Here is a 24,843-nt window from a genome sequence, read left to right on the forward strand (position 1 = left end):
CCTAGACATGTCAATCAAAGTGTAAGGGATGCGACAGATGCCCTTTAATATCCACACTGAGCTGTAATGTGCCGGGGTAAATCACTCCTGTGTAATCACTTTTATACGGGATCTTATCACAACCTGGCTTATCGTACTAAGCAAAGGCTTGTGATGTGAATAGACCCCATATTGTATGATATGTACATGGATTGTTCTCATTAGAACAGACGGTCTATTATGCCACAGTGACTTTGGTTTCTTTTTGTTCTTTGATTTGCAGCTTTTCCCATAAATTTCAGCTTTGTGTCTGACAGTGTTACTTTGTGAGATAGTTGAGTGGGGCCACGTCTGCAGCAGCAGGGGCTGTGATGTGGGGGGACACGGGACAGGCAGATACAACTACATCATATTAAGGGCTCATGCACACGACAGTCTGCAACACACGGATCCACAAAACATACGGATGATGTCAGTGTGACATCCGTATTGCATCTTTTTTTTTTTTTTTTTTTTTTTTTTTTGAGGATCAATTGTAACAATGCCGCAAAACAAACAAGAATAGGACATGTTCCATCTTTTTTCCAAATCGGCCATGCGGAAACAGACACTGAGTCATTTCCATTTTTATATTGTGGACCCGTTGAAGTGAAAGGTTCCGCATATGGGCCGCCAAAAAAAAAAGCGGAACAGGCACGGAAAACAAATACGTTCATATGCATGAGCCCTAAGTGGTATAGCTCTAGGACTGACAAGATCCTCACTGGTCCTCAGAATGAGTTGCCACAGAAGTTGTTTGACCCAGGAGCCAACTGCCCCAGTGCTCCTATCCTGTGCCCCATTAAATTGGTCCCACCAAGCCCACACTGCTGCCCTGTTCCAGCAGATTCTGGCCCCTGCAGGAGCAGGAAGTGGCTTGGTTCAAGACTGCTGCTGCCAATCACTGGCCTCAGTGGTCACATGTGCTTGGGCAGTGATTGGCAGCAGCAGTCACTGCTGGGGCAGGAAGTGACTGGGAACAGCAGAGCAGACACGTGGACAGGTGAATGGTGTGGTTTTTATTTAATTTTTTTTTATTTTATGGGGTACAAGTTAGGAGCATTGGGATTGTCGGCTTCTTGGCTGGACAGTCCCTTTAAAATACTAACGCTAAATTTGGGCCATGTAAGCCCTGCCCTAGGAGTGGCCGCTTATGGGTGGGGCTAACATAAACTCTTCCCAGTTTTGGTCCAGAACGGTCTGATTTTGCCAGGGCTATCTCAGAAAATTCGTGACCTTCTATGCAAAATCAGGACTGTTGGCAACTGTACTTTCAGTGCTCTGGCACCTGCGCATTGCTTTCCACATTCACTTAATGGGGTGTTGCCATCTTATAAAATGAAGGAAAATGGCAGGGACATACAATCACTTTATAATATTATCATAGGTGTCTCAGCTCTGGGACCGCATTGATCTGGGAAATGAAGAACACAACAGTGAAAGGGGCGCAGAGCTAAATCAGGATCAGTGGGGGTCCCAGAGGTCGGACCCCATAATGTTATTGCTATATCCTAGCGATATGCCTTAGGATCGCAAGATGGTAATGTTCCTTTACGAACAAGGCTGCATAGAGTAGATCAGGGATCGGCAACCTCCGGCACTCCAGCTGTTCTGAAACTACAACTCCCAGAGTGCTTCATTCACTTCTATGGGAGATACAAGAAGTGTGCATGATGGGAGCTGTAGATTCACAGCAGCTGGAGTGCCCAAGGTTGCTGATCCCTGGGGTAGATGATATAGATAACGGTCTGCAGCATCTGTGGTTAATATCTTTATATTTCCTTCTTTTTCTTCAGGGTTGAACAGGCGATGCTTACCCAGCACTACAAAGGCTGGACCCTTTGGAAAGACAACACTAGAAACTTCAGCAGAAAATTCAAACATGATACGTTTGCTTTCTTAAAACATTTGTGGCTCTGGCGGTCCAATATTCACGATATAGAGGGTTTGTATTAGTCAGAGATGTCTTGATCACAGATATGAGTCCCTTGGACTGTAGCCTCCAGATAGCGGTTGTTTCTGATATTCCAGGCCCTCGCTGGGTGACAACAATGTCAGGAGGAGCACTTCTACAGAGATGGCTGTGAGCGCGTAAAATGCTAACTGAAATACAAAACTAAGACTAGATCATTTACTGTAAAGCTACTTATCCAGTGTGCTCAGTATAGAAGATGTGGCAGACCAGGCAGCCCCATGACTAGGAGTCTCCAAGATTGGAAAAAACGGTTCACTTGTACTACAGTGACTGCAGGAAGGTTGCATTCTGTCACAACGCTCCAGCTGTTTAGGATTCATTGAAGACCTGTGTATCTGAGCCCTCGGGATAAGGCCTCATGCACACAGTCAGGATAAGGCCTCATGCACACGACCCTATCCGTTTTGCAGTCGGGATAAGACCTCATGCACACAACCCTATCCGTTTTGCAGTCGGGATAAGGCCTCATGCACACGACCCTATCCGTTTTGCAGTCAGGATAAGGCCTCATGCACACGACCCTATCCGTTTTGCAGTCGGGATAAGGCCTCATGCACACAACCCTATCCGTTTTGCAGTCGGGATAAGGCCTCATGCACACGGCCCTATCCGTTTTGCAGTCGGGATAAGGCCTCATGCACACGGCCCTATCCGTTTTGCAGTCGGGATAAGGCCTCATGCACACAACCCTATCCGTTTTGCAGTCGGGATAAGGCCTCATGCACACAACCCTATCCGTTTTGCAGTACGCAAATCCACAATAGATGGATACCAGCCACCATTTCTCCTGTAGGAATGTCCTATCCTTGTCTGCAAAACGGACAAGTATAGGACATGTTCTGTCTTTTTTGCGGGGCCGCAGAACAGACCTATGGATGCGAACAGCACACAGTGTGTTGCCTGCATTTTTTGCAGCCCCACTGAAATGTATAAAAAATGCGGATCAGATGCGGACCGAACATACGGTCAGGTGCATGAGACCTAAGCTGGTCTTAGACATTACACTGTTGAGGACAGGTCTTTTTCACACGTTGTATTGAAATCTTACTTGGGTTTTCAGCAGCAAATACGTCCCTGGCCCTGCTGCGGTATAGACTTCAGCTATAACTTAAGCCAGTATGGTATAGTAAATCCAGCGGACCGCGAGAAGCCCCTCCCTCTAATCCTGCCTCTTAAGTGGCGAGAAGCTCAAAACGTTGCAAATTATGGTGCAAATAAGAAGAGCGCCTTCATTTATGCCTTTTTTACACCCTAATAAATGCCCCTCGTTGTGTGGTATTAGTTTTTTTTTTTAACAGATGCCTCTGTATAGAATAGGGAACTCTGCTGTTCTATGCAGAAAAAAAGTTAACCAACTGGATGGAAGCCAAAAGGACACTTTTTTGGCCTCCATCAGCTGAATGGGGGCCTATGGATACCTTTGAAATATATATTATGGGAGCGCAGGGGCATCCACTTTCCGACACATTATCAATGCACCTTGATCATTAAAGGGAACCTGTCACCATGAAAATGCAGTACACTGTAGGCAGCATGCTATAGAGCAGGAGGAGGTGAGTAGATTGATGTATAGATTTAGGAAAAAGAATCAGTATGACTTATTTAATTTATTTTGCCCTTTTTATGCTTCGGAGCCATGTGGGCGGTCCTCCTCAGTGACAGCCTTCCATGAGTGGCACCGCCTATGTGACTCCTATACATAAAAGGGTCAGAGGTTTAAATGTGTAAATTATATAAATTACAAGTTTTCCTAAATCTTTTCCCACAAACCTATCATTCTGCTCTATAACCTGCTGCCTGCAGATTGCACTGCATTTTTATGGTGACAGCTTTACATTAAAGAAATTGGCCAAGATCTACTAATCGTGTCTGAGGCCCCTTGCAGACGAGCGTTCCTCCCGCAGCGAGTCCGCAGCGTAGCTCCCGGCCTGACCTCCCAGCGCTGCAGAGGGTCACATAGCATTATATTGATTTATGATGCTATGTAACCCTTACAGTTCTGGAATGTATTGGATCACACTGGCATAATGCTGCCAGTGTTATCCAATCCATTCCAGAACTGTAATGGTTACATAGCATCATAAATCAATATAGGACTCTCTGCGGGAGGAATGCTCGTCTGCAAGGGGCCTAAGGCTTCTTTCACAATTAGGCTTGTCCGGAAGGGGAACAGCCTGTCGGATCCGTACTTACGTTTGCACACGTGTGCTTCCAGAAGTCCGCCCAGCCCCATTCGCAATAATGGGTACGGGATGGAGATACGGTTACAGAACAGCAAACCTGCCGAGAGGCGGCCGGATAAATACCGCAGCAGGCGGGGCGGACCTCCAGCAGCACACGTGTAAATGTTAGTACGGCTCCACGCCTAATTTGTACAGTAGACAGAGTAAACTTAGACAGTACAATTTATCATAGTGCACATGCCCTGAAAATCTGTCCTAATGTGAAAAATGACAATGTCTCCCAAAAACTGTAGCCCAAAATCTGCGACAATTGTGGATTCCAGTTTCATAAACGTATCTACATAAGCTAATCTCACCCCGCCTTTTAGTGTGAAACCAGACATTCTCAAGGATTTCAGAAAAAGGAATTCTTTTTGGGGCGTCTGAATAAAAAAAAGTGTCTAAAATTAGAGGCGCCAAAATGTGGGCGGATTTACCATAGTAAATGGGGTCCGTTGTATTTGTACTGGGCTCATGAATGCTAATCTACTTTGATAAAAATCTAGTGAAAAATGTTTTTCCCCGTTCTAATTATCCTTTCTCCTTACTTTCAGGTAAATTTGGTACCGGTATTGGGTCTTACTTCTCATTTTTGAGATTTGTGTTGCTGCTGAATTTTGTCATTTTCCTTTTGATGTTCTGGTTTACAACCCTGCCACTCGTCATTTCTAAACTGGATGTTTTCAACAGCACTCAGATCGTTTCAGGCAGTGCTGGTAAGAAATATGCTTTCTGTTCAATAGATACAGTGTAAATGAATTAACCCTTTCAGCCCCAGAGGGTATTTGCGTTTTTGTTTTTTCATTCTATGCCTTTCCAGGGCCATAACTTTTTTTTATTTTTCTGTTTACATAGCCGTGTGAGGGCTTTTTTTTTTTGCGGGACAAGTTACACTTTCTAATTCCACCATCTAATATTGCAAATGATGTAGTGGGGAGGTGGAAAAAATTCTAAATGGGCTGGAATTAGAAAAGAAAATGCAATTTCACAACAGTTTCATGGGTTTTGTTTTTACAGCGTTCCCTACAATATACAGTTACCTTTGGGGAAAAATTAAATTTTTCTTTTCATCGCCATATTTCGACCTCTCCAACTTTTAGTAGTTATGTGTACGAAGCGGTGTGGGGCTCATATTTTGTGGGCCAATCTGTACTTTTCATTGATACCATTTTGATCACTTTTTATTTAAAAAAATTGACATTTTTCTCCGTTTGCTGTATGGGAAAAAATATTTTTATATTTTAATAGTACGGCGCATTCGCGAGCAGTGATGTCCATAATGTGTTTTTTTTTTTGGGGGGGGGGGTTTGACAATTTTTCTTATTTACTTTTTGGGGAAAGGGGTGGTGGTAATTTTTATGTTTTTTTATTTATTTACACTATTTTATAGTTCCCATGGGGGAACTAGATTGCTTGTCTCATACACTCCAATGCATTAGCATTGGAGTGTATGACCATTACAATGTATTACTATGGAGCCCTGCCACAGAACTATTGTGTGTTAGCTTCAGTTCATTCTGGAGGACTGAAGCTGCAGCACAATGCATCCGGCTCCCCTGATCCTCGCCGGGGGGATCTGGAGTACACCCTGAAGCACTCACATTCAAATGCAGTGGTCACGTTTGGCATCTGAAGGGTTAAAAGTCCACGAGTGGCATTACGACACTCGCAGACTTTAGCTCCGAGTGTCTGCTGTAAGAAACAGCAGGCATCCACCTGGTGCCATGTTTAAAGTCCCAGCCAGTGCCGCACATGTCAGGAAGGGGTTTCTGATCTCACCGTTACTAAGGCGAGATGACATTAAAGGGTAACTGTCATGTTTTCATTAAAAAAAATTTTTTTTTGCATATGTTACTGCTGCAGCAGCATTATGCATAAAGCAATCTTTAGTTTCTTCACTTACCACTGTTTTCCTTGAGTTTTTCCCTTAGTTACGGCTGTTTAAACATTTACAATATGAGGATCTTCTCAAGATGGCTTCTCTGCCAGTTCTCTGAGGCCAAAACTGCTTTCCCTCACTTCCCATACATACTTGGTGTAGCCAGTAGCTCCCTGCTAATCAGAATAAAGGAATACGCACCGTCGCATTTACAATCACAAAATTTGGCACATAGGTACACCAGGTGTCCGGGAAGGTTTTAGACCGGGTCTCATTTCTCTAGGACGTACTGTTTCTGAGATATTCCCAAAAAATGTATTAGCCAAAAGAAGCTTGGTCACATGACCCTCATCAGCAAATAGAATCTCGCAAGCCGTTAGTCTCCACATACAGTTTTACTCCAGGTTTCCATAACAACCCAGCCATTTTTCTTCACGGCTGTAGGTGAGCTTTAACGGAAATCTGTCACCAGGATAATCGCTATTGAAATAAAGCCATGGCCTAATAGCACTTAGTACTTTATTTCAAGATGTGCCTTTGTTCCAGCAATAGATGTTTTTATCCTCTGAAAATCCAGTTTATTTGGTATGCAAATGAGCCAGTAAGGTGCCCAGAGGGGTGTCACTTTTGCAGGAAGGCGCCCAAACACGCCCCCTGCCACAATGTGTCCACCCTCAAAAGATGAACTTAAAAACCACGCCCCTGATCTGGTTAGGCCACGCCCTCTTCCACTCCTTAGCCGACAGAGATTGAAAAAATGAAGTTAAAAATCAACTTCTGTCAGCTGCAGAGGTAGGAGGTAGGATGACTTTCTCCCTGCAGCTCACACTCAGACAGCACAGTGCTGCTGTCTGAGAGCGAGCTGTTCAAAAGGACATCCTTGTGTCCGTCTAGGCCCTGTGCCAAGGGGAGAAATGATCAGGGCCAGACGCAACTGTTCTGATGATGCGGCTTTCATGGAGGAGGCACAAGCTGTCGCAGGCAAGGGAATATTGCAATAGAAATTTACAGGATGCTATTGCGGCAGTTAAGTCCCAGGATAGGCACAATTTAGTTTTTCCCCATAAATGGTTAACAGAAACTCAACACAAAAATAAAGTGAAAAATAAAAAATGGAAGAAAAATGCCAATTCCGCCTCAGTTGGAGATAAACCAATCACCTTTGTGTCCACTTACAGCAAGGAATATGTGAGGGTATGCGAGATCGTCAGAAGTCATTTACCTGTTCTGAACGGTGATCAGGGATGGGACGGGATAGTATCCTCGGGTCTAAGGTGTGTGGCACGCAGGGCACCTACAGTGGGACAAAAGATCAGCCCAAGCTTGTTCTATGATCAGTCCTGGTTATCCTATAAGGGCAATTACAAATGCGGCAGCAACAGGTGCATTTGCTGTGGACACATGGCTGTTGGCAAAAGTATCGCGTCCACAGCTAATGGAAAAACTCATTAAAAAAATCCACTTTTGAATTGCAATACCTGTTTTGCAGTATATGTGATCACTTGTAAAGAAGGTCAGTTACCATACGTGGGGTGTACTACAAAGCAGATAAAAACGAGGGTACGCAAACACCTTTCAGATATTCCTCACTTTAAAACGCAAAATATTTCTGCCGCAAGTTTACACTTCGCGGTGGTTCACATGCAGAATACTGCGGCTTTTTCAGTTCAGGGAATAGAGAAGGTGTCGGGCCCTATAAGGGGAGGAGATCCTAAGCGCAAGCTCTTGAGCGGAGAAGTATATTGGATGTTCAGCCTAGGGAGCTGCGCTCCCAATGGTCTGAACAAAAGATATGATTTGGTTTTACAGTATAAATAAGTTGGCCGTCTTTGCGTTTTTTTTTTCTGCCTCCCTTTCACAATCAGGTGATATATGTTAATTCATTAATTATCACTAGGTTTTTCCTTGTTTTTAAAAGGAAGTGTTTTTTTTTTTTCATTTTAACTATGTATGTCACGATCAAGGACTGAGATTTTAATGTCCGAAACGCGTAGACTATGGGTGTCATAAATATGTTTTTACCACTGAAGAAATAAAGAAATAGTTTTGTATGGGAAGCTGGATTTCGCCTCTTTTTTTTCACAAGGCACTTACTAATGTATTGTTATTGTCCATGTTGCTTCCTTTGATGGCTTGATTCATTTTTTTTTTTATCACATTATACACGTCTAGTTTCCATGGTTATGACCACCTTGCTATCCAGCAGCTGTGGTTGTGCTTGCACAGTATAGAAAAAAGCCCTGGCCTCTCTGGTGGTCAGGACAGCAGGTGTGTGCATAGACGAGCACCTTTTCCTATAGTGTGGAAGTACGACCATCGCTGCTGGATTACAGTTTGCTCTGCTGTATGGACTTCTGGAAAACAGTAAATTTCAATCAGTTCAGTCGTAATGTTTTTTTTTTTTTTGTCCCCATTTACAGAGACTGAATGTTCAAAATACCCACAGCACAACCAAGGGCTGAAATATTTTTACACGAACATCGTAGATCTGCTCTCTGGAACGGTACGTGTCTTGTGGTTCTCAGAAGACCTTCATTTTCAATGAGTGCCCTTGAAGTTTTTATACTTATGATTCAATAAGAAAATGAGGTACCACCCAAGTAACTGTATCAATCTGCATAGTTTACCGACTCCTGGTGCAGTACCTGCAATTTAAAGTGAACCCCCAACAGCACAGGCCGAAAATTAATAAAACATATGTCCCACAGCATCCACCATGAAAAGGCAATTAAAGGGCATCGGTCTACAGATTTGTACTTATGGACCTGGCTGACCTGTTACATGTGCGCTTGGCAGCTGAAGGCATCTGTGTTGGTCCTATGTTCATATGTGCCCGCATGGCTGAGAAAAATGAAGTTTTATTATATGCAAATGAGCCTCTAGGAGCAACGGGGGCGTTACCGTTACACCTAGAGGCTCTGCTCTCTCTGCAACTGCACTTTGATAGAGCCATTGTTTTCACTGTCAATCAAAGTGCAGATGGTGCGGCAGTTGCAAAGAGAGCTGAGCCTCTAGGTGCGATGGTTACGCATATAATAAAACATAATTTTATCATTTTAATTATGCTAAAACATCATTTTTCTCAGTAATGCGGGCACATATGAACATGGGGCCAACACAGGTGTCTTCAGCTGCCAAGTGCACATGTAACAGGTCAGCCAGTTTTTTAGGCACAAATCTGCTAACAGATGCCCTTTTAAATTGATGGCCATCTTGTATTACTTAGGCTACATGCACACGACAGTGAAAAGTTACGGCCGTTTTTAGCACCAGTGAGAGTCCATAAGACTATTCACACTGCCTTTTTTAGCACCAGTGAGAGTCTATAGGGCTATTCACATGGCCGTTTTTTTTTATAGAGGGCAGTGAATAGTGGCCATTAAACCATAGGAAATGTCTTATTTTTGTCCATTTTCACGACCAGACGGATCCAATTGATATCAATAGAACCGTTTTTTAATGGGCGCTTAGACAGGAGTGCACCTGTCTGACGACCAATAAAAATGGGTACACTAGGACAATGTGGCTTTTTAGAGGTTACATTTTTTTTTCTAAAAAAACATCTCATCCACGCACAGAGGCAGTCGCTTCTCTCTTCATTCGAAGGACCTGCACTCGGGTGATGAAGTGAACACGCGCTCGTGCTGGGAGCGCTCGCTGACGTCATCAAGCTGAGGGCAGGTCCTTTTCAATGAAGAGAGCAGCGCCTTCCTCTGTACGTGGATGAGATGTGTGTTTTTTGTTGTTTTTTTCTAAAATGAAACATTACATCTGGGGCCTCTATGGGGGATATTATTACATCTGTGGGCCACTATGGGGGGGCATTATGTGTACTGAGGGCTCTGCAGGGTTTGGGATCTTTATAACAAAACAAAAAAAATGGCACCAATGAAATTCATTGTTTTTTAATGGCCATGAAAAAGGGATGCAATTCGTGTGCATGTAGCCGTGGCAGTCGCAAGAAATCCAGCCATGTTGGACAGAGTCTGAAAGCCGGACCGTCCGGCCTAAAACCGGACCTCTGGCCATCCTAGGGGCAGGCTGCTGTGGAGGTCAGTGTTAAGGGGCAGATTGCTGTAGAGGCCACTGTTGAGGAGACGGGGTATTGAGGAACTCACTATTAGGCCTCCTGTACACAAACGTTTTTTTCTTCCGTTTACGTTCCATTTTTTGCGTTATGTATACGGAACCATTCATTTCAATGGATCCGCCAAAAAAACTGAAGGTACTCCGTATGCCTTCTGTTTCCGTATTTCTGTTAAAACATGTCCTATTATTGCCCGCAAATTACGTTCCGTGGCTCTATTCAAGTCAATGGGTCCGCAAAAAAAAACAGAATGCATAAGGAATTCATCCTTATGTCTTCCTTATCCGTTCCGTTTTTGCGGAACAATCTATTGAAAATGTTATGCCCAGCCCAATTTTTGTATGTACTCACTGTTGAAACATTATTGTATGCCTCCGTTTGCAATCCGCAAAAAAACAGATTACAAACAGAACAGAAGCGGAACGGAAACACTACTGAAATGGAAAAACTGATCCGTTTAAAACTGACCACAAAACCATGCAGTCTTGTGCAGGTGGCCTTAAGGAGATGTGGTACTGTGGAGTTCACTGTTAAAGGGGCGGACACTGTGGAGGTCTCTGTTAAGGGGGCAGGGAACGGTGGAGGTCACAGTTAAGGGACGGTCCGCTATGGAGGTCAGTGTTGAGGGGCGGGGGGCTGTAGAGGTCACTGTTAGGGGGCGGGGTGTTGTGGAGGTCACATTTTAAGGGAACGGAGCCCTGTGGTGGTCACTGTTAAAGGGGCGGGTTATTGTGGAAATCACGGTTAATGAGACGGGGTACTGTGGAGGTCGCTAGTAAAGGGGCGGCCGATGTGGAGGTCACTGTTAAAGGGGAGGGCGCTGTGGATATTACTGTTAAGGGGGCAGGCCGCTGTGGAGGTCACTGTTATGAACACTTTTTAGCTTTTTTTCATGTGAGTGTGCTTCCCGATCTCTCTCTCTCTATCTCTCTATCTCTCTCTCTCTATCTATATATATATATATATATATATATATATATATATATATATATATATATATATATATTTTTAATTATTATTTTAATATTTTGGCTGGAAAACCCCTGTAATAGGATACTATTATTGAAAGAGCTTGAAAAATGTAAAGTTAAAAGGGTTTTCAGAGACTTTACTTACAGGTCCTTCTAAAAAAATTAGCATATTGTGATAAAGTTCATTATTTTCTGTAATGTACTGATAAACATTAGACTTTCATATATTTTAGATTCATTACACACAACTGAAGTAGTTCAAGCCTTTTATTGTTTTAATATTGATGATTTTGGCATACAGCTCATGAAAACCCAAATTTCCTATCTAAAAAAATTTGCATATTTCATCCGACCAATAAAAGAAAAGTGTTTTTAATACAAAAAAAGTCAACCTTCAAATAATTATGTTCAGTTATGCCCTCAATACTTGGTCGGGAATCCTTTTGCAGAAATGACTGCTTCAATGCGGCGTGGCATGGAGGGAATCAGCCTGTGGCACTGCTGAGGTGTTATGGAGGCCCAGGATGCTTCGATAGCGGCCTTAAGCTCATCCAGAGTGTTGGGTCTTGCGTCTCTCAACTTTCTCTTCCCAATATCCCACAGATTCTCTATGGGGTTCAGGTCAGGAGAGTTGGCAGGCCAATTGAGCACAGTAATACCATGGTCAGTAAACCATTTACCAGTGGTTTTGGCGCTGTGAGCAGGTGCCAGGTCGTGCTGAAAAATGAAATCTTCATCTCCATAAAGCTTTTCAGCAGATGGAAGCATGAAGTGCTCCAAAATCTCCTGATAGCTAGCTGCATTGACCCTGCCCTTGATAAAACACAGTGGACCAACACCAGCAGCTGACATGGCACCCCAGACCATCACTGACTGTGGGTACTTGACACTGGACTTCAGGCATTTTGGCATTTCCCTCTCCCCAGTCTTCCTCCAGACTCTGGCACCTTGATTTCCGAATGACATGCAACAATCCAGTGCTGCTTCTCTGTAGCCCAGGTCAGGCGCTTCTGCCGCTGTTTCTGGGGAATGCGGCACCTGTAGCCCATTTCCTGCACACGCCTGTACACGGTGGCTCTGGATGTTTCTACTCCAGACTCAGTCCACTGCTTCCGCAGCTCCCCCAAGGTCTGGAATCGGTCCTTCTCCACAATCTTCCTTAGGGTCTGGTCACCTCTTCTCGTTGTGCAGCGTTTTCTGCCACACTTTTTCCTTCCCACAGACTTCCCACTGAGGTGCCTTGATACAGCACTCTGGGAACAGCCTAATTGTTCAGAAATTTCTTTCTGTGTCTTATCCTCTTGCTTGAGGGTGTCAATGATGGCCTTCTGGACAGCAGTCAGGTCGGCAGTCTTACCCATGATTGCGGTTTTGAGTAATGAACCAGGCTGGGAGTTTTTAAAAGCCTCAGGAATCTTTTGCAGGTGTTTAGAGTTAAATAGTTGATTCAGATGATTAGGTTAATAGCTCGTTTAGAGAAGCTTTTCATGATATGCTAATTTTTTTCGATAGGAATTTTGGGTTTTCATGAGCTGTATGCCAAAATCATCAATATTAAAACAATAAAAGGCTTGAACTACTTCAGTTGGTGTGTAATGAATCTGAAATATATGAAAGTCTAATGTTTATCAGTACATTACAGAAAATAATGAACTTTATCACAATATGCTAATTTTTTTAGAAGGACCTATATGATGACCTATCCTCAGCATCTGATCAGTGGGGGTCCGACACCCAGGACCCCCGCCGATCAGCTGTTTGATAAGGCACCGCGCCCTTCTCCAGCGTTCCCTAGGCCATATGACGTAACGTTCATCGATCACGTGGCGCAAGTGCAGCTCAACCCCATAGAATTGAATGGGACTGAGCTGCGATACCAATCTGTGTGATCAAGCCCTTATGGATAACATGTAACATCCACTTTCGAATAATGAGAATAATCTAATTCTGACCGTGCTCTTTTCTTTCAGGGTTTCCTCGAAATGACTTATCTGTTCTATGGATTTTACACGGTAGACTATGTCACGGTGTACAATTTTAATTATAGTCTACCGCTGGCCTATGTACTGGTCACGATCATCTACCTGCTGCTAAGCATTTTCTGGATTGTGAAAAGGTAAAGTCGCTCACTTTTCATCGTGAGATTTTGTATAAAATAGGCGCTCCATTAGCGCCCAGAAAATCACATTGAAAGTGAAACGCTGTCTTTTGGAGCCATTTAAATGAATATATTAGGACAGTGCATAATTGGCAACATTATAATTCTGGTGTCATACATTTCATTTGATTACTTACAAAGTGTGGGATGTCTGGAGCAAATCTGGATCTCATTCTACTATAGAACACATTCTCCCACCTTCTTTATCTGCCTCAGGGGTGCAGGTATTTCAGCTTTGTTTCTTTTATGTTGATTTGTTCCCTTTTTTAAGGTAGTTTTTTCCATTTTAAAATGTCTGTGTATGAGTCTTTAAAAACTTTTTCATTTTTTTTATTCAATAAATTTTAATCATTTGATCACTTACTGATCAGCCAGGAAAATCCCCAGTTGGAGAACTACAGGCTGCTATAAAAAGAAACGCGTGAGGAATTCTAGATTGGTTATAGGCTCGTGTATTGTTATCCTTTGAGTAAAGAGGACTTCCACAAAAATATGGTTTTGAAGGGCATCTGTCAGCAGATTTGTCCCTATGACACTGGCTGTCCTGTTACATGTGCGCTTGGCAGCTGAAGGCATCTGTGTTTCCGTATTCATATGTGCCCGCATTGCTGAGAAAAATGAAATTTTAATATATGCAAAGGAGCGATGGAGGTGTTGCCATTACACCTAGAGGCTCTGCTCTCTCTGCAACTGCTGCGCCATCTATAAATAAATTTCACCCACTTCAGCTGAAGATTAATGCAGATTATGTGTAGATCTACTATACGGATATCCGGCATTTTTTCTAGACCTCTGAACAGTATAAGCATAGGGGGAGAGTTATCAAACTGGTGTAAAGTAGAACTGGCTTGGCTGCCCATAGCAACCAATCAGATTCCACCTTTTCATTTATCACAGCTCCTTTGGAAAATGAAAGGTGGAATCTGATTGGTTGCTATGGGCAACTAAGCCAGTTCTACTTTACACCAGTTTGATAAATCTCCCCCCATAGTCTTGAATGAAGCTGGCCATCCACATTATATGTATATTGGCCAAACCCACCTATTTCAACAGGACTATCCAGCCATCTAAGATGTACAGAGGCCTCCTCAATCTCCCCATGACAGCAGATGTTGGGGAAGATGAGGATCGGGCTTAGAATTTCAACATGTCCAACCTTTTCCTCAGTGTCTGAAAGCTTTACTCCCACCGCCCTGTTTAGAACACAAGCCCACTAGGCCCAGCATCGTCCATGACGGTGAACTGGGAGGTAGACCCTTGCTGATTTACTTTGAGGCTTGGAGTCTGGAGCTTGTGCAGACGGCACATGATTCAGCTCCTTGGATCAGAGGCACACCATATCTTTTCTTGTGAATCTTGACCGTTTTATGTCTTTGCATTTTCTTTCCAGGGCAGTAGAAGGCTTTAAGCATAACCTTGTGAATGACGAAGAGAGATTTCAGAGCTTCTGCAATAAAGTATTTGCCGGCTGGGATTTCTGTATTAAAGACCAGTACTATGCTGGTCTGAAGCATAGCAGTCTGCTGCATGAGCTGCAGGTGAGGTACCCGCAGCGTTAGAGTCTCTTGATTATTATCTCGGGCAAATGCCGGCAGGAGTCACTCCTTAAACCTTCAAGTAACAACAACTACTGAACAGAATGTCATGAATGAAGGAAGAAGCGGCTGCTTAACAGGAAGCTGACATCAGTTTTATGCTGCACTAAGGTCAGCGTAAACTTATGATGGAGACTTTAAAGGGCATCTGTCAGCACATTTGTAGCTAAGAAACTGGCTGATCTGTTACATGTGCGCTTGGCAGCTGAAGGCATCTGTGTTGGTCCCATGTTCTATGTGCCCGCACTGCTGAGAAACATGAAGTTTAATTATATGCGAAAGCGCCTCTAGGAGCAACAGGGGCGTTGCCATTACACCTAAAGGCACTGCTCTCTCTACAACTGACGTGTAGAGAGTGAAAAGATCATCTCACCTGGCCCTGTCCGTGAAAGTGGAGAGATGCAGTTGCGGAGAGAGCAGAGCCTCTAGGTGTAACGACAACGCCCCCGTTGCTCCTAGAGGTTCATTTGAATGTATTAAAACGTCCTTTTTATCAGCAATGCGGGCACATATGGACATGGGACCAACACAGATGCCTTCAGCTGCCAAGCGCACATGTAACAGGCCAGCCGGTGTCATAGATACAAATCTGCTGACAGATGCCCTTTAAGCAAAATGCTGGGTTATTATTTGAACTGACCCAGGCGTTTTACAAAAATTGGCAATGAACAGATACAGCGCAAGCCTAGCGCTAAACTCTGCTCAGTATGGTAAGAAACTTTATATTCATGACATCTTGGCTTTCCCTGACGCTGATTGGTTTAGAGCGCTGTCAGTCAGCTTCAGGCTGGAAAGCCATTGGAAACCCCTTTTTTTTGGGGGGGGGGGAGGTGTATATACAGGGAGTGCAGAATTATTAGGCAAGTTGTATTTTTGAGGATTAATTTTATTATTGAACAACAACCATGTTCTCAATGAACCCAAAAAACTCATTAATATCAAAGCTGAATATTTTTGGAAGTAGTTTTTAGTTTGTTTTTAGTTTTAGCTATTTTAGGGGGATATCTGTGTGTGCAGGTGACTATTACTGTGCATAATTATTAGGCAACTTAACAAAAAACAAATATATACCCATTTCAATTATTTATTTTTACCAGTGAAACCAATATAACATCTCAACATTCACAAATATACATTTCTGACATTCAAAAACAAAACAAAAACAAATCAGTGACCAATATAGCCACCTTTCTTTGCAAGGTCACTCAAAAGCCTGCCATCCATGGATTCTGTCAGTGTTTTGATCTGTTCACCATCAACATTGCGTGCAGCAGCAACCACAGCCTCCCAGACACTGTTCAGAGAGGTGTACTGTTTTCCCTCCTTGTAAATCTCACATTTGATGATGGACCACAGGTTCTCAATGGGGTTCAGATCAGGTGAACAAGGAGGCCATGTCATTAGATTTTATTCTTTTATACCCTTTCTTGCCAGCCACGCTGTGGAGTACTTGGACGCATGTGATGGAGCATTGTCCTGCATGAAAATCATGTTTTTCATGAAGGATGCAGACTTCTTCCTGTACCACTGCTTGAAGAAGGTGTCTTCCAGAAACTGGCAGTAGGACTGGGAGTTGAGCTTGACTCCATCCTCAACCCAAAAAGGCCCCACAAGCTCATCTTTGATGATACCAGCCCAAACCAGTACTCCACCTCCACCTTGCTGGCGTCGGAGTCGGACTGGAGCTCTCTGCCCTTTACCAATCCAGCCATGGGCCCATCCATCTGGCCCATCAAGACTCACTCTCATTTCATCAGTCCATAAAACCTTAGAAAAATCAGTCTTGAGATATTTCTTGGCCCAGTCTTGACGTTTCAGCTTGTGTGTCTTGTTCAGTGGTGGTTGTCTTTCAGCCTTTCTTACCTTGGCCATGTCTCTGAGTATTGCACACCTTGTGCTTTTGGGCACTCCAGTGATGTTGCAGCTCTGAAATATGGCCAAACTGGTGGCAAGTGGCATCTTGGCAGCTGCACGCTTGACTTTTCTCAGTTCATGGGCAGTTATTTTGCGCCTTGGTTTTTCCACACGCTTCTTGCGACCCTGTTGACTATTTTGAATGAAACGCTTGATTGTTCGATGATCACACTTCAGAAGCTTTGCAATTTTAAGAGTGCTGCATCCCTCTGCAAGATATCTCACTATTTTTGACTTTTCTGAGCCTGTCAAGTGCTTCTTTTGACCCAAAGGAAAGGAAGTTGCCTAATAATTATGCACACCTGATATAGGGTGTTGATGTCATTAGACCACACCCCTTCTCATTACAGAGATGCACATCACCTAATATGCTTAATTGGTAGTAGGCTTTTGAGCCTATACAGCTTGGAGTAAGACAACATGCATAAAGAGGATGATGTGGTCAAAATACTCATTTGCCTAATAATTCTGCACGTAGTGTATGGTGCTGCCACCTGTTATATGATGAACTGGCAATCCTGCACCTAACGCCCTCCCCATTTTTGTGTTTTGCTTGTTCCCTTTCATTAATGTGACATTAGTTGAAATATATTTAAAGTTGCCAATCCCTTCAAAGTTAGTGGATCTCACTCCAGTTTGGAGACGAGTTGTTTGCTCAGCCCAAACGGTAATAACGCATGACAAAAAAACAGGTCCCAGATCTGAACGAGTTCCTTCCAAGGAAACGTTCAGCTCGCACAACTCTAGCTGTGGAATAATATGGCAAACTGTCTTGTTTTTCCGCACAGACTGACTTGGCAGAAGAAAGATTGCGGAACAGGAAGCAGAAACGAACGCGGGGAGAAACCATTCGAATCTATTCCTTGAGAATTTTCCTGAACATCATTGTCATCGCAGTTTTGGCTGGCTGCTTCTATGCAATCTACTTGGCTACAGCCTTTTCACAAGAGTATACAAATGATGTGAGTATCCCATGTTTTTTTTCATTTTTTTCATAACATTCCTCTTAAAAAGCCATAGGCAAAACATATTGCTGATAAAATTCTTCTTGGGTTTATCTGGCTATTTACAGCCTCTGGCTAACAAAGTTTTCCTTAATCATTTGCTGACACTGCTCATCTGAAATTTTAACCTAGATGGCTTGACGGTGTGTATTTCAAACCCTCCATATTTCATTGTAACCCCTGATAACTGTACAGAGATAATGGATTAAAGGGGTTTTCCAAGATTATTATTATTTTTTTTATAGTTGACCTATCCTCTGTATCTGATCGGTGGGGGCCTGACACATGGGACCCCCACCGATCAGCTGTTTGAGAAGGCAGTGGTGCTCCAGTGTGCGTCGCGGCCAAGTGACGACACGTGGCCTAGGAGCAGCTCAGCCCCATTCACTTGAATGGGGCTAAGCTGTAATACCAAGCACAGCCACTATACCGTATACGGCGCTGTGCTTGGTAAGCTGCGAAAAGGCATCAACGCTCCGTGGAGCAACAATGCCGCCTCAAAACAGCTGATCGATGGGGGTCCTGGGTGTTAGACCCCCCACAGATCAGATACTGATGACTAGAGTTGAGCAGACACCTGGATGTACGGGTTCGGCCGAACTTCAGAAAAAAGTTTGAGTTCGAGACCCGAACTTGACCCCGAACCCGAACCCTATTGAAGTCAATGGGGACCCAAACTTTTGAGCACTAAAATGGCTGTAAAAATGTCATGGAAAGGGCTAGAAGGCTGCAAATGGCATGAAAATGTGGTTAAGCGCACAGCAAGTGCCCTGCAAACAAATGTGGATAGGGAAATGACTTTTTAAATAACATAAAACGGTGGATGTGGCGGTGTAGGTGGAAGCGGCGGTGGAAGAGGAGGAGGTAGCCTACACTGCTTTTTGGTTTAAAATTTATTATTTTTTTAAATTGGGGTACACCCCAAAACATTGGGAAATATAACCCTCCAGTCGTGCTAAACACACGTTCAGATAATACACTGGCTGCAGGGCAGGCCAGCACCTCCAAGGCGTAAAGGGCAAGCTCAGGCCATGTGCCCAATTTGGAGACCCAGAAGTTGAAGGGGGCAGAACCATCATTCAGTACGTGTAGGCGTGTGCTCACATACTGCTCCAGCATGTTGGTGAAATGCTGCCTCCTGCTAAGACGTTCCGTATCAGCTGGTGGTGCTGGTTGTTGTGGCGTGCTGACAAAGCTTTTCCACATTTCGGCCATGCTAACCCTGTCTTCTGAGGTGCTGGCGGTGCCCCAGCTGCGTTGGTGACCTCTTCCTCGTCCTCTGCCTTCGCCTTGTGCTTCCACTGTGCCCCCGCTGTCAGGTGGGAATGCCACCAGCAGCGCGTTTACCAGCGTGCGCTTGTACTCGCGCATCTTACGATCACGCTCCAGTGAGGGAATTAAGGACGGTATGTTGTCCTTGTAACGGGGATCCAGCAGCGTGGCCACCCAGTAATCAGCACAAGTTAGAATGTGGGCAACTCGGCGGTCATTGCGGAGATAATGCAGCATGTAATGAAAAGCTGTCCTCTGTGGGAGGTGTATCGTCTGTGTCCTCTGTATCCCCACAGCCACGCACCAGTGATGGCCATGAGCTGGTCTGGGTGCCACCCTGCTGTGAACATGGTTCCTCCTCCTCCACCTAGTCATCCTCCAGAACTGTGCCCTGGCTGGACAATTGGGCTCCTGGCGTTTGTGGGTGCAGGAACCCACCCTTGGAGCCACTTGGGAATGACTGGCCGGAAACCCTATGAAATGATCCCTCTTCCTCCTCCTGTGCTACATTCTCTTCCATCATCGCCAGCAGCGTTTTTTCAAGGAGGCATAGAAGTGGGATAGTAACACTGAGAACAGCTTTATCGGCAATGGCCATGTTGGTGGAGTACTCGAAACAGCACAACAAGGAACACAGGTCTCGCATGGAGGGCCAGTCATTGGTGGTGAAGTGGTGCTGTTCCGCCGAGCGACTGACCCGTGCGTGCTGCAGCTGAAACTCCACTATGGCCTGCTGCTGCTCGCACAGTCTGGCCAGCATGTGCAAGGTGGAGTTCCACCTTGTGGGCACGTCGCATATGAGGCGGTGAGCGGGAAGGCCGCAGTTACGCTAAAGCGCTGACAGACGAGCAGCAGCAGGGTGAGAACACCGAAAGCGCGCACAGACGGCCCGCACTTTATGCAGCAGTTCTGACATATCGGGGTAATTTTTAAGGAATCTCTGCACCACCAAATTCAGCACATGCGCCAGGCAAGGGATGTGCGTCAAACTGGCTAGTCCCAGAGCTGCTACGAGATTTCGCCCATTATCGCACACCACCAGGCCGGTCTTGAGGCTGACTGACACAAACCACTCATCGGTCTGTTGTTCAAGGCTCGTCCACAGCTCCTGCGCGGTGTGGGGTCTGTCCCCCAAACAGATAATTTTTAAAACTGCCTGCTGTCGTTTACCCCTGGCTGTGCTGAAGTTGGTGGTGAAGGTGTTACGCTGACCGGATGAGGAGCTGGTAGATGATGAGGAAGCAGAGTAGTAGAAGGAAGCAACAGGAGGCAAACTGAAGCGCCCTGCAATCCTCGGAGGTGGAAGGACATGTGCCAAACTGCTATCCGCCTCAGGCCCAGCCGCCATTTACCCAGTGTGCTGTTATGGAGATATAACGTCCCTGACCGTGCTTACTGGTCCACGTATCAGTAGTGAGGTGCACCTTGCCACAGATGGCGTTGCGCAGTGAACACCTGATTTTGTCCCCTACTTGGTTGTGCAGGGAAGGGATGGCTCTCCTGGAAAAGTAGTGGCGGCTGGGCACGACTTACTGTGGGACAGCCACCGCCATAAGGCCTTTAAAACTATCCGTCTCCACCAGACGGAATGAGAGCATTTAAAAGACCAGTAATTTAGAAAGGCTGACATTCAGGGCTAGGGATCGCGGGTGGGTAGGGGGTACTTCCTCTTCCTCTCCAGCATTTGGGAGATGGAGAGCTGAACGCTTCCGTGGGACATTGTGGAGATGATTAGTGACCCAGGTGTTGGTGTTGCTGGCAGATCCTCTGTTTGCGTGGTGGCAGGTGACACTGTCACTCCAGAGGTGGATAAAGAGGCCCGAGACTGCAGCAGAAGAGGAAGCAGGAGGAGCCAGAGACCTTTCTTGGTTTTTGAGGTGTCTACTCCACTGGAGCTCGTGCTTTGCACTTAAATGCCTGGTCATGCAGGTTGTGCTCAGGTTGAGAACGTTTATGCCTCGCTTCAGGCTCTGATTGCACAGTGTGCAAACCACTCGTGTCTTGTCGTCAGCACATTGTCTGAAGAACTGCCACGCCAGGGAACTCCTTGGAGCTGGCTTTGGTGTGCTCGTCCCTTGCTGCGGTTTGCAGTAGCAGGCGTACTGTCTAGAGGACGGCCGCTCCGCTTTTGCACCCTGCTCCCTCTTCTGCTGTGCTGGTGGCTCTGTGCGACCGCCGCCTCTTCCTCCGAACTACATAGGTCACTCGCATGACCTTGATTCCATGTGGGGTCGAGGACCTCATCATCCTCTACATCATCTTCCACCCAGTCTTCACCCCTGCCTTCCTTGTTGGTCTGCACACTTTCGAAAGCCCCAGCAGTTGGCACCTGTGTTTTGTCGTCATCCGAGACGTGCTGCGATGGGTCTCCCATGTACTCATCTTGAAAGATAAGTGGTTAGGCATCGGTGCACTCAATCTCTTCCACTTCTGGGGCAGGGCTAGATGGATGGCCCTGGGAAACCCTGCTAGCAGAGTCATCAAAATGCAGAAGAGACTGCTCCATGACTTGGGGCTCAGACTTCTTGGCTGATTTGCAAGAGGGGGAGGTGAAAGACGGATGGACATCGGCTGCAGGTGCCAACTGTGGTCTTTCAACAGGAGACTGGGTGGGAGACAATGTGAAGGAACTGGATCCACAGTCAGCAACCCAATCTACTATCGCCTGTATTTGTTTAGGACTCGCCATTCGTAGAGCTGCATTAGGCCCGACCAAATACCGCTGCAGGTTCTGTCGCCTACTTGCACCTGAAGAAGGGTTTTGACTTGTGCATGTAGCTGGCACAGATCGACCACATCCTCTCTGTAACAGGAGCTCCACCAGGAGCACCACGACGTGGGTCACGTCCCTTATTTGACGCTTCCCTCATATTTCTCGAATTTAGGATCTTGCCCTAAATGGGTGTTTAATTAATAGTAGAATAGAACGACAGTATGTACAGGGTGTATCTCACACGGCCTGAACCAGACTAGGCCTCCAATTAAAGATTTGTGCACCAAATGGCGGTATTTCAAATATCTAAATATAGCCCAAATATATAAAGGGTGTATCTCACAATGACACATGCAGCGAAGGCTGCCAAATAAAAATTTTTTGCCCAAACGGGTGTTTGTTTAATAACCGAATATGGCAGCAGTATATAACCCTGGAATTTCAAACGTCAAGATGCTGCAAGGCCTGAAATATTTAGTATTTTGCCCAAGAAATGGTGTTTTATTAATAGAGGAATATAAGCCCTCTATATACAGGGTGTATCCCACACTAGGCCTCAATTAAAGATTTGTGCACCAAATGGTGGTATTTCAAATATCTGAATATAACCCCTGTATTTAAAGGGTGTATCTCACACGCCCTGATCCACACTAGGACGCTATCAAAGAATTGTGCCCAAAATGGCTTTATTTCAAATAACTGAATAGAAAGACAGTATGTAAAGGCTGTATCTCACAATGACATCTGCAGCAAAGGCTGTCAACAATTTTTTATTTTTTTTGTCCAAACGGGTGTTTGTTTAATAACTGAATTTGACAGCAGTATATAACCATGGAATTTCACACGTGCTGATGCTGCAAGGCCAGAAAAATAGTGGAATCTGGCAAAACAATGTGTTTTTAAAACCCCAGAAAATGATGGCTGTATTTCTAGCTTAAATTGACTAATCCAGATGTTGTATATTGCCCAAAAAGTGTTTTTTTGGTAACAGAATATGAAAGCTGTATATATTAAACTTGAATTTAAAACTTGCAGATCAGGAAAATAGTGTTTTTTGGAAAAAAAAAAAAAAAAAGTGTGTTTTTAAAACCCCAGAAAATGATGGGTGTATTTCTAGCTTAAATTGCACACTGACTTAAGCTTAGTTCACACGAACGTGTGTGATCTGTGGCCGTATTGCGGGCCGCAATACACGGCCACAGTTCAGTGTGCATTCCGCATCACGGATGCGTACCCATTCACTTCAACTGACTTTTATTTTTTTTCGGTCACTGGGCTCAGGGCAGGATAAAAAAAAATTGTGCCCTGCACCCACAAAACACAATGTATGTAGATCGCTGAGTTAGATTCAGGTTTTGAGCAAAGATTCTTTCCTATTCTCTCCCTGAAATCACCAGCAGCATCCTCTCCCTACACTTGTAACAGCAGAGAGACGTGCAGCGCTACGTGAATCCAGCTTTTATAGAGGCTGGGTCACATGGTGCTCTGGCCAATCACAGCCATGCCAATAGTAGGCATGGCTGTGATGGCTTCTAAGGTCAGACAGTTAACCGCTTGTTGATTGGCTGCTCTGCAGCCTTTCAAAAAGCGCCAAGAAAGCACCGAACCTGAACTTTTAGTGAAAGGTTCGGGTCCAGGGTCCAAAAATCCTAAAGTTCGGTACGAACCTGAACTTTACAGTTCGGGTTTGCTCAACCCTACTGATGACCTATCCATAGGTGGGTGGTAAAGAGCTATTAGATGGACAAGTGAGCTGGCAAATGCTGTAATCTGAATCTGAGACCAAGTTACATCTCAGCCTTTTGAAAAAACGTTCAGTGCCGGACATTAGAATGTATGAGGATGGGCAAAATGTGACCTAGCAAAGCGATAAGAAGGTTGTTAGAATAAACTGGTCTCTAAGTGTACTGACCATGTACAATTTACCCCATGCTCTTGCCAAATGACAAAATATCCCATTACTTTGCTACTTTTTTCAAGGGGTTGTTCACTTTTTAAATTTTTTATATATATTTTTATATCCCCACCCCATCCAGCAGGATGTGTAAAGGGACATTCTGGCCCCGTGGGTCCCTTGGTGTCTTCACTGCAGATCAGGTCCCCGCATGTACACGTTCTGCACAGACAGGGTCACATATGTCTCTGTAGCCAATGACAGGCCTCAGTGACTGGATGCAGCTGCAGTGTGTGGCCCCATAACCTGTAGGCATTTTACATGCATGAACCAGAAGTGCAGTGAAGACAGTACGGGACCCATGGAGAGGTGGAGAGCAGGTAAGTATACTTCCCTTCATAGTTCCTGCTGGATGGGAATTTGTAAATGTAGTCAACCCTTTAAAAAATAAATAAATTGTGAAGTGAAGGAATAATTTGTCATGCAGCAAGAGCCCAATCCAAGCAGCAGCAAGCAGGTAAGTATACTTCCCTACAGGTCCTGCTGGGTGGGGGGAGAATTTAAAGAATGAAACCCAGGAGGTTGTCCCATTGCAGTCATTCACTAAAATATCCCACCATGGGATCCATCCAGCCAAGGCTCAGAAACTCGGCGCATGCGCAGTCAGAATCTATGCTGCTTGGGACGCAAACGCCGCGTTACTGAGCCACAGAGGAGCAGGTGTGAGAATACGGGACTAGACCTATGTCTAGCCCTATCAATCACAGGGGAGGATGAGCGCACAGTGGAGATGGGTGTTACAATAGCGGTGCTCCAAGGCAGATAGATGTTCTCTAAAAAAAATAAAATGTTTAATTTTCAAGCCCTATTACCAATCGCCTCTTATAAAGATGGTCTCTCTTTCCATACTAAATAGATACAGTATAAAAGTGAAAGTCGAAAAATTTGAATATCGTGCAAAAGTTCATTTATTTCAGTAATGCAACTTAAAATTTGAATATTGGGAAATATTCTAGGCTCAAAGTGTCGCACGCTAGTCAGCTAATTAGTCCATACCCCCTGAGCAAAGGGGGCCTGAGATTGTGACTTTGGGGTTTCATAAGCTATAAGCCATAATCATCCAAATTATAACAAAGGCTTG

The 24,843-nt window shown here is 44.7% G+C and overlaps 1 protein-coding gene across 1 annotated transcript in view; it reads left to right on the plus strand.

Moving 5' to 3' along the window:
• The window catches only part of TMC7 (transmembrane channel like 7), a 68,183-nt gene that overhangs the window by 22,715 nt on the left and 20,625 nt on the right, over window positions 1-24,843 (plus strand). The window contains exons 3-8 of the mRNA XM_044303511.1: window positions 1,815-1,963; window positions 4,770-4,931; window positions 8,515-8,597; window positions 13,123-13,268; window positions 14,701-14,848; window positions 17,608-17,781. Of these exons, the coding sequence (XP_044159446.1) occupies window positions 1,815-1,963; window positions 4,770-4,931; window positions 8,515-8,597; window positions 13,123-13,268; window positions 14,701-14,848; window positions 17,608-17,781 (862 nt within the window). The remainder of the gene's footprint in view (window positions 1-1,814; window positions 1,964-4,769; window positions 4,932-8,514; window positions 8,598-13,122; window positions 13,269-14,700; window positions 14,849-17,607; window positions 17,782-24,843) is intronic.

Source organism: Bufo gargarizans, chromosome 8 (genome assembly GCF_014858855.1).
Source record: "Bufo gargarizans isolate SCDJY-AF-19 chromosome 8, ASM1485885v1, whole genome shotgun sequence".
In the NCBI taxonomy this organism is placed as follows: domain Eukaryota; kingdom Metazoa; phylum Chordata; class Amphibia; order Anura; family Bufonidae; genus Bufo; species Bufo gargarizans.